We start from the raw sequence: 14,638 nt of genomic DNA on the forward strand, positions 1-14,638 counted from the left end.
TTTTGGCTGCAAGTAACAAGAGAAAAAAATGCATAAGAACATATAAAGGGTCTTTCCTTAACAAGAGGTCAAGGTGCAGGTTGTTTAATTCATTGGTTTGACAATTATATTAAGATGCAGATTCTGACAGGTGTGGTTAGTCCTAGCTACTAGGGAGGCTGAGGCTGGAGAGTTACTTGAGTTCAGGAGTTTGGCACCAGCCGGGGCAACACAGGGAAACCCTGTCTCAATTAAAAAAAAAAAGATACATATTCTATCCAATTTTCCATCAGCCATCCAACCTGCCTAATGGGAGACAATATTTGCAATTAGTGTGGCTTTTGTCCTTACCATTCTCTTTTGGTTTCAAGAGGGATGCCATAACTCTGGGCATTATATTCTCAGATACTTTCAGATAACTCAGATAGGAAAGAAGGAGAGTTTCTACCCACATATCTCTTTATCAAGGAGGTACTTTTAAAAATATATTCTTATGTTTCCCTCTTCCAGGATTGATTCCACTTCCTCACTGTATGAGAACATGATCTTCTGCTTTTTGTAGGCCTAATAATAAGAGGAAACTCTGCCAGCCATGAGGAATTGCTGAGGTGAGGCTGGTGGTTGTTGAATAGATTTCCCACAGTGTCTGGCAAATATTTTGCTTGAAGAATAAGCTATGGGCAAAAATTCTTCAGCAAAGAAGAGCTTGGGCATTGTGTGATGTTAGGATTGGCTATTGAAATTTCTTAAATTTCTTAATTTAAAATTCATTTAAATTAAAATGAAATTATGTTACATACTTTTCCCTGATTTGAAGTTGTTATTTACTCATTAGGAAAACAAATAACAAATGACACATCATTGGGCATAATTAAATGTGACCTAAGACAGAATTAAGGTCCATTTACCACTATCCCTAAATCCAGAACTTAACTCTCCCTTTTAGAAAGCTCATTGACTTAGTACCTGATGAAGGTCTGAATATAATATGAGAAACTTCTCTATAACTGAGGGATTCATGTTTATCAGAAACTCCAGAGCTATCATACACAGCTATCAACACATGGCACCATTCCTGGTGACCTATGATTGATTGCAAGTTAGGATTTTCATGTTTAGTTAAAGAATAAGTGAGTAATGGGACAACCTGCCGAATGGGAGACAATATTTGCAAATTATTCATCTGACAAAATATTAATATACAGAATATATATGGAATGCAATAGCAAAAACCTCACAATATGATTAGGAAGTGGGTAAATGATCTGAAGAGATATTTGTCCAGCAAATATATGGAAAATGCTCAATATCATTAATTATTAGGGAAATGCAAATCACAATCACAATGGTATATCTTCTTACTCTAGTTACAGTGGATAATTATTTAAAAAAACCCAAAGCTAACAAATGTTGGCAAGGATTTAGAGAAAGGGGAACCCTTGTTTACTGTTGGTGGGAATGTAAATCAGTACAGCCACATTGAAAATAATATGGGTGTTCCTTAAAAAATTAACAAGAGAACCATAAGATGTAGCAGCCCTGCTACTAGGTAAATATCCAGAGAAAATAAAATAATTATACCTGCATTCCCATGTTCATTGCAGCACCATTTATAATAGCCAGAATATGGAATCATCTAAAGTCTCCATTGACAAATGAATTAAAATAGAAAGTGTGCTTTATATACACAATGGAATGTTTATTTGGTCATAAAAATGAAATCCTGTCATTTGTCACAATGTGGATGGAAGTGGACATCAGATTAAAAATAATAAGCTGGGCATAGAAAGACAAATACTGCACTCATTCATTTATGGAAGCTAAAAATAATTGATCATGTAAAAATATAAGTGGTCATTATTGTGAATTGAGCTGCAATAAACATTGAAGTGACCATGTCATGGTAGTATGCTGACTTTAAGTCCTTTGGGTATAGACCAAGGAGTGGGATAACTGGATCAAATGGTAGTTTCATTCCAAGTTTTCTAAGGAATATTAATACTTCTTTCCATAGTGGTTGTATCAGTTTTCAGTCCCAACAGCAATGTATGAGAATACCTTTCTCCCCACATCCTTGCCAACATTTATTGTTACTTATATTCTTTATAATTTCCATTCTGACTGGAGTGAGATGGAATTTCAGTGTAGTTTTAATTTTACTTCTTTAATTGCTAGAGATGTTGAATATTATTTCATATATTTTTTAACCATTTGTATTTCTTCTGCTATGGAACCAACTTCAGTGTCCTTCAACAGATGAATGATAAAGAAAATGTGATATATATATATATATATATATATATATATATATATATATGCACACACACACACACACATACATATACACAATGAAATATTACTCAGTTATAAAGAAGAATGAAATTATGGCATTTGATGGTAAATGGATGGAACTGGAGAATATCATGGTAAGTGAAATAGCCAATCCCCCAAAACCAAAGGCCAAATGTTTTCTCTGATAAGCAGATGCGGATCCATAGTGGAGCAGTGTAGGGGGAGGGTGGGGAGGAATGAGGAAACTTTGGATTGTGTAGAGGGGAGTGAGTGGAGGGGTGGGGTGGTAGGGATGGGTAGGATGGTGGAGTGAGACAGCCATTGTTACCCTATGTACATGTATGATTGCACTACTGGTGTGACTCTTCACTGTGTACAGCCAGAAGAATGGGAAGTTGTGCTCTATTTGCATACAACATGTAGAAATGCATTCTGCTACCATGTGTGACTGATTGGAACAAAAAAAAAAAAAAAAAGAAGGAAGACCAGTAGAATAGAAGAAGGGGAACAGGGAGAGGGAGGAGAGGGAAAAGGGAGGGACTTGGGAATGAAATTGATCAAATTATACTATTTTATTGTGTGAGTGTATGAATATATTATAACAAATAAAAGGAAATTTTTTAAAAGAATAGGATCCTAATTAGAATAAGTTATACTCAATGTATGTATAATATGCCAAAATATATTCTACTGTCATGTATAACTAAAAATAACAAATAAAAAGTAGTGGTCATTAGAAATAGAGAAAGGAAGGGGTAAAATGGGATAGAGAGGAATTAGATAAGTACCAAAACACAGTTAGTTAGACAGAAGGAATTAATTCTGGTGTCCTATGGCAGAATAGGGTAACTATAGCCTGAAAGAAGACTCCATAGGTTTCCAACACATAGAAATGAACAGTATCTGATGGGACGGAAATGCTAATTTCCCTGATTTACATATTTTAAACCTGTACAAGCTATTGGACTGTACCCCATAAATATGTGTGTGTGTGTGTGTGTGTATGTGTGTGTGTGTGTGTATTTTGGTGCCAACGATTGAACCCAAGAGCATTTAATCACTTAACCAATTCCCAGCCCTTTTTTGTGTTTTATTTAGAGAAAAGTCTCACTAAATTACTTAGGGCTTCACTAAGTTGCTGAGGCTGGCTTTGAACTAATAATCTTCCTGCCTCAGTCTCCCGTGCCACTGGGATTACAGGTGTGCATCATCCCATCTGGCAATATATATAATTACTATGTGTCAATTAAAAAACAAACAAGAACAGACAAAAAGACAAGAGGAAAGAAGCAAAACAAAGCACGTGAAAGTGTCACTTAAGCTGTGAGGACCTGTAACTCAGGCTCTCCATTACTGGGGCAGGCCTGGGTCATTCTGGTAAAAAGTTATGAAAAACAAATATACTTCCTCACACTGATTTAAGATTATGAGATATGTGGTTTGATTATTTTTTAGAAATAACTTTTAAAAAGTTATTGACAATTGGTGATTCTTGTAGTTATAGAGATCCTGGGAAATCCTCTGAGGATGCCCTGAGCTTGGGAAACGTCACCACAGCTTTGGGAGCCTTGGCAGCTCTGAAACTGGGCCTGGAAGGAAGATGTCTTCATGGCAGTGTGTGGTGTTTATAAGTTTGAATCTTATTGCATTCTGCCCTTATTGTTCTCTAAAAATGAGTAGGAAAACAAAAAATTTTGCTGAGATAAGTGATAACAAAATTGAGTCAAAGTTGGAAGCTTTAGCAATTGTTGAAATCAGCAAAACTTTGGCCTCAAGCACAATTTGTGAAAGGAAGTCCAAAATTAATGATTATGTATGAAATGTGATACCATTCAAGATTGTGTCTAAAAGATAAGATGTGATGAAAATGGAGGAAACGAAAAGACCTTTAAATTTTTGCATTAAACAGAATAATCAGAAAAGTTATTTTGTGGTTCCAAACTCAGAGAGAAGTTCACAAACTCATTGAACTGATGACAAGGTGCTTGCAGGTCGCTCAGTACGAGAGGGAGAAAGCTGCCTTTCAACCTGGCTTGACAGCCTTTGCAAGGAAGTAAGTAAATCAGCCTCAAAGTCAGTAATCACCGTCCTTGGCCTAGTGTCCTCCAAGGGCATTGTCCATATGTCAGAATTATTTTTTTCTGTCCATTAAGCATTAGCTTGAGTAAATTTAAGTATTTTTTTGTTTAGAAAAGTTTTATATTGTTTATTCTTGAAAATCTATGTTTTAAATGTTTTAAATAACTGTCACTTATAACACAAAATAATTTATGCCATAGGTGGAGATTTTGTCGTGTGTGTGTGTGTGTGTGTGTGTGCGCGCGCGCGCATGTGTGTGTCCGTGTATAAACAAATAAATTAATAAATCTTTTGTGCTGGGGATTGTACCCAGGGTCTGTCATATTTTAATCTTTAGTATGTTTCTGAGCTTTTTTTTTTTCAGGTTGATGCACTGTTTTTCACGATGGCATATTTGTACATGCACATAATATAGTTTGATCAATTTCAATCCCCATTACCTCCACTTGCCTACCCCTTCTCCCTTTCTCTGGTCCCCTTACTTTGCTGGACTGGTCTCCTTTCTAGTTTTACAAGATCTCTAGTTTCTACATATGTGAGAAAACATATGACTCTTGACCTGAATCTGGCTTATTTTTCTTAATATGGTACTCTCCTCTTTCAACCATTTTCATGCAAATGACATAATTTTGTTCCTCTTTATGGTTTAATAAAGATCCAGTTTGTATATATACCACATTTTCTTTACCCATTTATCAGTTTAAAAACACTTAGGCACTTTCCAGACTTGGCTATTATGAATTGTGCTATTATAAACCTGTGTGTGCATGTATGCTGACCTTAATTCTGTGGTTAAATACTGAGGAGTGGTATCATGGTCATAAGGTGGTTTTGTGTCTTATCTTTTGAGGAGCCTCCATTGGTCTCCACAGTGGCTGAAACAATTTATCATCCTACCAACAGTATATTAGTGTTTCTTTCCCCCCAAAGCCTCACCAGCATTAACTGTTGTCTTCTTGATGATTGCCATTCTAACTGGAGTGATTCACATTTTTTAAAAAATATTTTTTTAGTTATAGTTGGACACAATACCTTTATTTAATTTATTTATTTTTATGTGGTGCTGAGGATTGAACCCAGTGCCTCACACGTGCTAGGTGAGCACTTTACCACTGAGCCACAATCCAGCCTCATGATTCTCATTTCTAACTGGAGTTTTGATTTTTCTGATAGGTTGAGATGTTGAACATTTTTTTCATATAATTGTTGGCTATTTATACTTATTCTTTTGAGAAGTGTCTGTTTAATTCATTTGCCCATTTATTGAATGAATTTTTTTGGTGTTGAGTTTCTTTGAGTTTTTTACATATTCTAGATAGTAATCCTCTGCCACAAGAGTACCTGTCAAAGATTTTCTCTCATTCTGTAGGTTCTCTCTTTACACTGTTGTTTCCTTTGCTGTGCAAAAGTTTTTAAGTTTGATGCCATCCCATTTATCAATTCTTGGTATTATTTTCTGGGTCATATGTTCCTGGGCTTTCCTACATAGGATGCTTTTTTCATGTTTTTGAGAAATATTTACTTATTTATGCTTAATTGCAGAATATTTTGAATAGGCATAAAATCATACAGAATAAATAACAACCACTCATTTATCTACTTGTCAAGCTCCTCCCCAATTAAGCAAATATTAAAATATGAAGTGTTGAATGATAAGTTTAAGAAATGTTAAACAGTCCCTATCCCAACAGAGTCAATAGCTCTTCTTCATAGATTAATTTTGCCTGGTGCTCATTATGCATTCTTCTGTCTTTCATTTAAGATGAAACTGAGTTCATTTATGTGGTTGCCTACTTCTCTAGTCTGTTTCTACTACTGCTGAGTCCACTGTATGTATGAAGTTATATAACATTTTGGTTATCCATCCTCCTCTTGTGGGGGCCTGCTTTTTAACCAACACCCTGACCTAGGGGAGGCTACCTCCACCTCCCCAAGCCCTTGACACTCTGGGGTGGTACCCCACACTTCATGCTCCCATTGCTGTGTTGGGGCCTCTACTGCTACCTATCCAGCTTCCTTCCCTTCTACTTATGTGCAGTCCCAGGAAGCCCCAGAGAGCTAGGGGAGGGTGGTCTTCTGAAAGAAAGAAGTCAGAACCCTGTAGGTGGTGGTGGTGGGGAGAGTAAGAGGCATTTTTTTCCCAGATTGTCTTTGGCCTCTGCCCCAGGTCTGTTCTATGATTAACCAAGATCCTCTTCCCCACTTGCTCCTCCTCCCACCCCTTTGAGGGCCTGAGTCATTATTTTAACAACCCCCCAGGAGGCTGAACCCCTTCAGTGCTCTGTTGTCCTGCCCTTCACTTCCCAGTCAATGTGCTGCTCAGTGATGGTTTTCAGAGTTTTGCTTCTCCTGAATGGTGAGTTTGGGGCTTTCAGGACTGGGGAGAAACTCTGTGGAGCTGTATGTGCCTCCTGTAGGTCGGGCTGGAGGCTGGCGTACAGTTCTTACAGTTCACATGAGTTGCGAAGGGAATGGTGTTGGGAGGAGGGATTGCTTGGAATTTGGAGAAATATGATCTGAATGAAGGTGAGGGGAAATGGGCTTATGAGTTATGCTCAGTGGAGAATGAACATCTCTCCAGTTAGTCATGTTTTCCAAGGCCTTTCTGCTTCCCATTCGTGGAGGCCCTGGTGTGGGTGGTGTGTAAGAAAGAGAAGTCTGCCCTAGCATAATTCTGGGCGAGAAAGGCCATAGAAACCACCAGGGAGGTGGTCAGGATACTATCTCTCTGGGCCTGATTTTCCCCCAAGTCCTGATTTCAGACATGCTATCCTGTTGACAATATAGTACGCAATTTGACAACTGTCAGGAGCATATTCATATGTCATTTAAAAATGAGATCTCACGCAAAAACTCAAGATTTACATCTTTTCCTTAGAAATTGAAAGGCCTGGAAGTTCTTGTAACTAGATCCTGGTAATGGCTGCCCCCCTTAGAAAAGGCACAAGCTCTAAAGGATCATTATTCCCTTGTGCTCACTTCTACCCCACTTCACTACTGAAGTTACCTGCCTAATCCATGAGGCACTCCACTCTGTGCCCCTTGATATCTTCCCACTTATTACATATTAAGAACTTCTTTCAGGCTCAGAAACAGAATAACTTGAAGGTATGGAATGTGAAGCTTCTTTGCATGTGGCCACAGTAGTGTCCTGACTCCCTAAACATTTGGTCTCTTCCCAGAATCCCAGCGTTCAGGTGTCTCTCTGTCACCACCTCTCTAGATACTTATCCCTCTTAGAATTCCCCTATTCTTGGAATTGGAGTTGACTCCTCAATCCAGAGACAAATGGAAGTTCTAGAAAAATGGGAAAGAAAGATGGATGCTTGGGAGTAAGAAAAAACTTTTTGATCTAGGGGTCACCTCCTGATGCTTTGGAGCTTAACCACCAGCAAGGGGATTGTGACCAGTTGAGGATCGGGAGAGCAGGTTGGGATCCTGGCTGTGCCAGTGACTTGTGCTGTTCAGAATCAGTGAACAAATAGGAATTAGACAGCTGTGAAAGGCACTATGCCAAACACTGAAAAACAAGAAAAAAATCTTTTCCTCATGTTGCACTGAGAGAGGGGACATGAGAAACACACAATTACAAACAATTAATCACAAACTTCTAAGTCTGTTCCCCATCTGATTCTTGGGGTCTCTGTGTAATAAGAAGATGGAACAGGATATTCTTTATGGAGGGTGCCCATATGCCTTGGAGAAGTCCCTGTCACATTGTTAATGGTGTCCCTTTTACTCGCAGAAGGTCCCATTTTAGACAATAAATTTTATGGGCACCTTATCACATTCGTGATCTAACATACCAGGAAGCAATTGGCAATTTCAGATCCTGGATACCCTTTGAAGTAACTTTGAGGGGGTATTTCCTCAGATTGTTGTCCCTTGCTTCGAGGTTTGATCATATTTGAGGTAGGCAGAGGAATGGGAACCACGCAGATGGCAAATCAGTAGGCACAGTGGAAGGAGTGGCTTGGTCCTCCTGGGCAGGTGAGAACCAAGTTGGAGTGGGGTGGGGTATCAAGAGTCCAGGAAGACAGAGAGGATGAGGCTTTTAGAATCACTTCCAAGCCCCTACTCCTTGTATTCCTCAGTCCTGGCTTTTTATCATGGATTTAACCTGTATGTGGAGGAGCCCACAGTCTTCAGCAAGGATGCAGCTGGCTTTGGGCAGACCGTGGTGCAGTTTGGTGGATCTAGGTAAGCCCTGCTCACTTCCCCACCGCCATTCCCACTGGGTCCTGTAGGAAGATGGCTGCCCGTGGCATCCTAGGAGTTGTCCTGGAGGAAGGGTGGCCTGGGTGAGGAGTCTTCCCATGTCTCTTCTGAGGCCTCTGACACCACCATATGTATTATCACAATCCCAGGAAGGGCCACAAAACCCTAGGAAAGATCCATCCTTGAGAGGAAAGCCTTGAACCTGCTGTCCAGATAGGGCAGCTTCTTGGTTGGCAAACTGTGTAGTTGCACAATGCCCATACTCATTAAACTGGGAGTTTGATGATCTGCTCTCAGGCTCTTGAAATTCTTTTTTTTTTTTTTTAAAGAGAGAGTGAGAGAGGAGAGAGAGAATTTTTAATATTTATTTTTTAGTTCTCGGCGGACACAACATCTTTGTTGGTATGTGGTGCTGAGGATCGAACCGGGCCGCACGCATGCCAGGCGAGCGCGCTACCGCTTGAGCCACATCCCCAGCCCTGAAATTCTTAATGATTTTATTTTTGTAGATATATATTTTCTTTAGTAAAGTCTGATGGGAGGGTGGAGATGTGCTAGGAGTTTAGGGTCCTCACCTTATGAGAAGCCCACCTCCCACTACCTCCTTGGGAAGGAATTTCAGCTGCCTGCTCCCCTACCCCTGTCCAGTGACTGCTGGTGCCCTCCTCCCCTGGCATGAGCTAGACAAGGTCAGAATTGGGTGCCTTCGCCTGGTAAATATCCTGGAGCTTGAGGGAGTGTGACACTAAATAGAAAATAGAATGTACCAGAGAGGGAGGGAGGAAGAAAAGGGTGTGTGGGGGGGAGAGAAACAGAAAAATGGACAAAGCTCTTCTCAACCCCAAGAGGCTCCACATTTTCATCTTGCATTGGGACCCATAAATTATGTACTATCCCTGCCCCCCAGGAGTTTCCATTCTCTTGTTCCAAAGATGGGGACCCAAGGAGTTCAAGTCACCATGTGATGCAGGTGTGACAAAAGCATGGGAAGGCCAAGAGGGGAGAGAGCAAACCCAGGAGGGGAATTCCAGGAGGCCCACAGAGGAGGTGGTGTTGGCTGAGAGCCAGAGAGGACAGGTTTTTGATTGAGTTTCAGAGGTCACTGGGTTCTAAATGAACATCCCTCCCGCTTCCTCACCCAGCCGCAAGGGGGGGGGGAGATCGTAGCAAGTTTCAGGTGCTAGGTACAGGGATTTTATTTATCTAGATATCTATCTATCTTAGAGATGTGATGCATACACCAAAGTGCATAAAACTGAAGGTTCCAATTCAATGATATTTGGGGGGGGGGGAGATACTGGGGATTGAACTCAGGGGCACTTGACCACCGAACTACATCCCCAGCCCCATTTTGTATTTTATTTAGAGACAGGGTCTCACTGAGTTGCTTAGTACCTTGCGGTTGCTGAGGCAGGCTTTGAACTTGTGATTCTCCTGCCTTAGCCTCCGGAGCCACTGGGATTACCGGCATGCTCCACCATGCCTGGCCCCAACTCAATGATATTTTTTTGCTGTGTATACTTGGGTAACTACCACTTAGATCTGGCCTTCCCCCGGTCCTGCCCCTCCTAACCACTCAACAAATGTAATCACTGTTCCAGCTTTCATCACCATTAAATTGTTTTCAGACCCTATTAATAAAAAGGGATTACAACACTGATTATTATTTACCAATATTAATTACCAATATTATTATTTACCAAACAATATCAATAAACATTAAATAGTTGATGATATTCTAATTACTACAAAGTTATTGTTCTTCCTGGCTTCTGTTGAATTATAATCCAAATATTTAAAAAATTGAGTGCACCTGTAAGGAATGGGTTGGATAAAGAAAATACTTGCAGGTTGACAGTTTAGACTAATGCTTGTTCTGAGTTTATGCCAGCAGCTTCGGATCCAAAGCTGCTACTCCTCTGGCCATCTGTTAGGTTTTTATCTGAAAAGTTTTAGATATTCAATGAGTCATGATGCAAAGGAATTGGGACTTTCTGTGAAGAAACAGCTCTCCTAAAGGAACCCTAAAACTGTCCATTTAACTAAGCCTTGCTCAGCTAATTAAAATACCCCAGTATTTTGTCTAGTTTTCTCCTCTGGGTGGGGAAGTTGTTGGTAGTGATGTTTCCAAAATTTAAAAAAATTTTCTTAGGGAATTTTGCAAATAAAATATTTGCATGAATATGATAATAGATGTGGATATGGATTCTGATATAGCTCCTATAAATTGTGCACCCAATCTAAATTGTTTACATTGTGTTTAAATTAGTTCAATTGTTTGAAAAATCAACTTTTTTTTTTTTTTAAAACATGTGGCTTCATGAAATTGTTCCATTTAACTTGAGGTGATTATTTTGGGAGTGGTTCAAAATGATAGCATCTCAGGAACACAATGTACTTACCAGTATTTGGGAAATGTCAGTTTTATTTTCAGATAGTTTTTCAACGGGCAGGTGGGGGGCAGGTAGGTAAATGTTGTAAAAGTCCAAAACATTTATATATCCAAAATACATAAATATTTTTATGTGTGCACACTGAAAATCAAACGAAAACCCCAGCATGGTCCTTAGCATTTGTAGTTAAACTCAGGCCCTGATTTTTGAACTGCCGCTCAAGAAGCAAATACCAAGAACTTCCCTCACAAAGTCTCACTTTCTCTTTGCAAGATACTTCCTTGCTTCCAATCTGCCATTCTCTCACCTCCTTCTACTCTTTCATGGTTTTACCTCCAGGCTTGTGGTAGGAGCCCCCCTGGAGGTGGTGGCAGTTAACCAAACAGGACAGTTATACGACTGTACGTTTGTCAACGGCACGTGCCAACCCATCTCATTACACAGTGAGTGATGATCCTGATATCGGGACCCTCCACTCTCCTAGGCCCAAGCATCCCCCCTCAGCAGCTTCCAGCCCAGGCTCTCCCCCTAAATGAAGGTATGCTGTTGAGTGTAACCATGTGTATCTGTCCTCTCAGTCGCACCAGAGGCTGTGAACATGTCCTTGGGCCTCTCCCTGGCAGCCTCCAGTAATGGCTCCTGGCTGCTGGTGAGTTGCTCTGGGTCACAGGAGGGTCACGAAGGGAGAAGCAGGGGCTGGGGGAGGCTGGGACAGAGAGGAGGGGAGAAGGAGGGGGACTGGAGGCCTGCTACTCACAGGTCTCTATCTCCAGGCCTGTGGCCCAACTATGCACAGAGCTTGTGGGGAGAACATGTATGCAAAAGGCTCCTGCCTCCTTTTGGGCTCCCATATGCAGATCATCCGGACAGTCCCAGTTGCCCTGCCAGGTAGGTCTCTTGGAGACAGGGATTCTCTGAAGACATGCTGGCATTGAGGAGTGGGTGGAGCATGAAGCCTTCTTAACCCTCTGTACCCATGTTCCTCTCCTGGAGGACTGTGTGTGGCTAAGCAGAGGCTCAGCAGGTCCAAGAGGGTGGGAGGCCTCAGATGGTAGAGGGGGAGAAGGTCTAATGAAGGCAGAGAAGCCCATGCATTGACTGTGGGAGGTCTGAGGGTCTTACAGTTGCCGACAGGTGTATGGACACTTCTTGGGTTTCAGATAAAAGGCCTTAGATGGTAAAAACATGCAGTAAGGATGAGAAATCCATGAAGAGGCAGTTCTGGATGGTTCCCTGCTGCACTGCCAGGATTCTCCAAAGGAACTCTTCCCCTATAAGGGGAGCAAATGTCAGAGTTTTGAGAAGTGTGATGGACAATTTTATCAGTGTCAATGTCTTCCACAGAGTGGGACCTTGGCCATGACAGCAGCATCTCTCTGAGAGTCAGTCTGCATAATGGTGGTAACCAAGTTTAAATTTTCCACGTCCATGTGCAACAGTTTAATTTTCTATGCTTCAGTTTCCTCACTGGTAAAATGATGCTTAATAATCATGGTGATTGTAGGGATAAGGTCATGGCTCAGTGGTAGAGCACTTGCCTAGCATGCATGAGGCACTGGGTTCAATCCTCAGCACCACATAAATAAATAAATAAATAAATATTAAAATATAGTAATCATGTTGATTATAAAGATTAAAGGATTTAATGTATATAAGGTACCTAGATCCCTGCCTGGCACATAATAAATATGTAATAGCTCTTATGATCATCTTCAAGCTGAGGACTCTTATCTTAGGACTAAGAGGAGGATACAGATAAACTTCCTCATCTGTGATACAATTAGGAATTCCAGCGGCTACTCAGGATGCTGACTGAGAACAGTGCTTTAGATTAGAGAAGACACAAAGCCAGGCATGGTTTTGTGGTGGGCTTTTCACCAAAAATTAAGCAACAGAAGAAATATACTGAAACCAAATTGTGAGAAAAAAATCTATACAGGAGACAGAATGGAAGAGGGTGGTCCAGGGGCCTTGGGGAGGGGGACCATGTCCAGTCTGAGATGTCTGTGAAGCCAGGGATAGGTAATGTGGCATTTAAACATGAGGAAATAGCTGTCTTCTCACAGATGTTTCTGGAACTCATAGTGTGAGATACCTAATGAAAATGAACATAGGATCAGAAACCTGGCACAGCAAGGCAGGTTTGGGTAGAGATGGAAAGGTTCACTGAGGTCCACTGAGTACCACCAGAGTACCAGGAAGTCCATGGTGCCTGATAGACATCATCGTATTACATCCTTACAAGATCCCTGGGTGGTAGACTGGATGATTCCCATTTAACAGGTAAAAACACAGATTCAGAGAGATGAGTTCCCACCAGTAGAAAGAGGCAGAGCTCAGAGCTTGAGCCAACATTGCTGACTGCCTTAGACCTTTTTCAAAAGGTGCTCAGCTCCATCCAACCAGCTGTTGGAAGCCCTGTGGATATAGTAAGAGGAGCAGGAAACAGGAGAGATATTATGATTAAAGCTTGCTGGTTTGATAAAGGACAAGGGTGATGATTGCAAGGTATGGGTGAAGGAGGGGTCACCTGAGGGATTCTCAGTTTGCTGTGTGGATGATTAGATTTTCTAGTCATCAAAGAAGCAGGAAGGGAAGTGATCTTCCACTTCTCTTCAGCATCCTTAAAGCAACAGGCAATGGAGCAGGTGGGGTAGGGGCAGGGCAGGGAGAGAAGAAAAGACCGTTTTACAGTAGAGGGCAGGAGGCAGTTACTGCTGCTCTATGGTACAGGCTTCACACCTCAGTGCTGTGGTAGCCCACTCTTCTAACACCCGATAGAGACACAGGATGTGGGTGTTGGTGGAGGCACCAACTGGGTCTTACACACAGGACATGAACCCCTGCATGAGTGCAGGGCAATCTAAAATGTCTTATTTGTTTCTCTGCGTGTGGCATGTCTTTCCCGTTATAGTGTGAACTCCACTAGAGCATAGATTATGCCTTTTAAACTAGGATCTCAAGGTCAGATTTTCCCAGAAATAGACTCCTAAGTTTCATTTGGGAGTGTTCTGGAGCAATACCTGTGAAAGGACTGGGTTGAGACAGGATGGAGAGTGATGCAATTCTAACAGAGGCCTTAGCCCACTCCTGGAGAGTGTGGATGTGGGTTGCCCCCAGTGTAGGAAGGTGTAACCCCAGGCAAGGCCATTCCCTTCTGCTTAGGTGATTCCTGGGAAGGACCTCAGCTGAGAGCATTGGCAGCCCTGTAGCTAGAAAGGAGTGCTTCAGTCTTGAAGTGGGGTGGGCCTGGGTGGCACACAGCAGGATCCACCATAAGTGTATCCAACAGGTCTTGAAAATGCCCAACACACAGTGATGATAGTAATAACAGCAACACTTACAGAGGGCCAGGCCCTATCTTAAGCTCTTTATATACATAGTAATTAGTTTTATTCTTGCAGTTATCAAATGTGATAGGCACTATTTACAGACAGGAAAATTGGAAGCCCAGAGAGATGAACCAATTTGCCTGAATCACCTACTAGTAAGCAGGAGAACTGGGATGTAGGGCCAGGGAGGTGCCCAGGGCCAGGGAGGCTCCAGAATGTGCACTTTGAACCACTTTGATAAACTGCCTCCCCACGTTCTCTAATGACATCCCTAGAGCATGTGTTTACTGACTGAATGAATGTGGAGCTCTATCCTCTCTACCTCCCCTTTTCCAGGTCATGTGG

General features: G+C 41.5%; 1 protein-coding gene across 2 annotated transcripts in view; it reads left to right on the top strand.

The window, feature by feature from the left end:
• The first annotated feature begins 5,425 nt into the window (after positions 1-5,425).
• The window catches only part of ITGAD (integrin subunit alpha D), a 31,109-nt gene continuing 21,896 nt past the window's right edge, over positions 5,426-14,638 (top strand). Inside the window, exons 1-5 of one of the 2 annotated variants that reach the window (XM_081299533.1) lie at positions 5,426-6,706; positions 8,445-8,550; positions 11,301-11,404; positions 11,540-11,610; positions 11,735-11,849. In XM_081299533.1, the coding sequence (XP_081155659.1) occupies positions 6,661-6,706; positions 8,445-8,550; positions 11,301-11,404; positions 11,540-11,610; positions 11,735-11,849 (442 nt within the window). In that variant the 5' untranslated portion in view covers positions 5,426-6,660. Of the gene's footprint in view, positions 6,707-7,786; positions 8,551-11,300; positions 11,405-11,539; positions 11,611-11,734; positions 11,850-14,638 lie in introns of those variants that run through there. The other variant, XM_081299532.1, reaches the window with a different exon arrangement.

Source organism: Spermophilus citellus (genome assembly GCF_964194105.1).
Source record: "Spermophilus citellus genome assembly, chromosome: 6".
NCBI classification, from domain to species: Eukaryota; Metazoa; Chordata; class Mammalia; order Rodentia; family Sciuridae; genus Spermophilus; species Spermophilus citellus.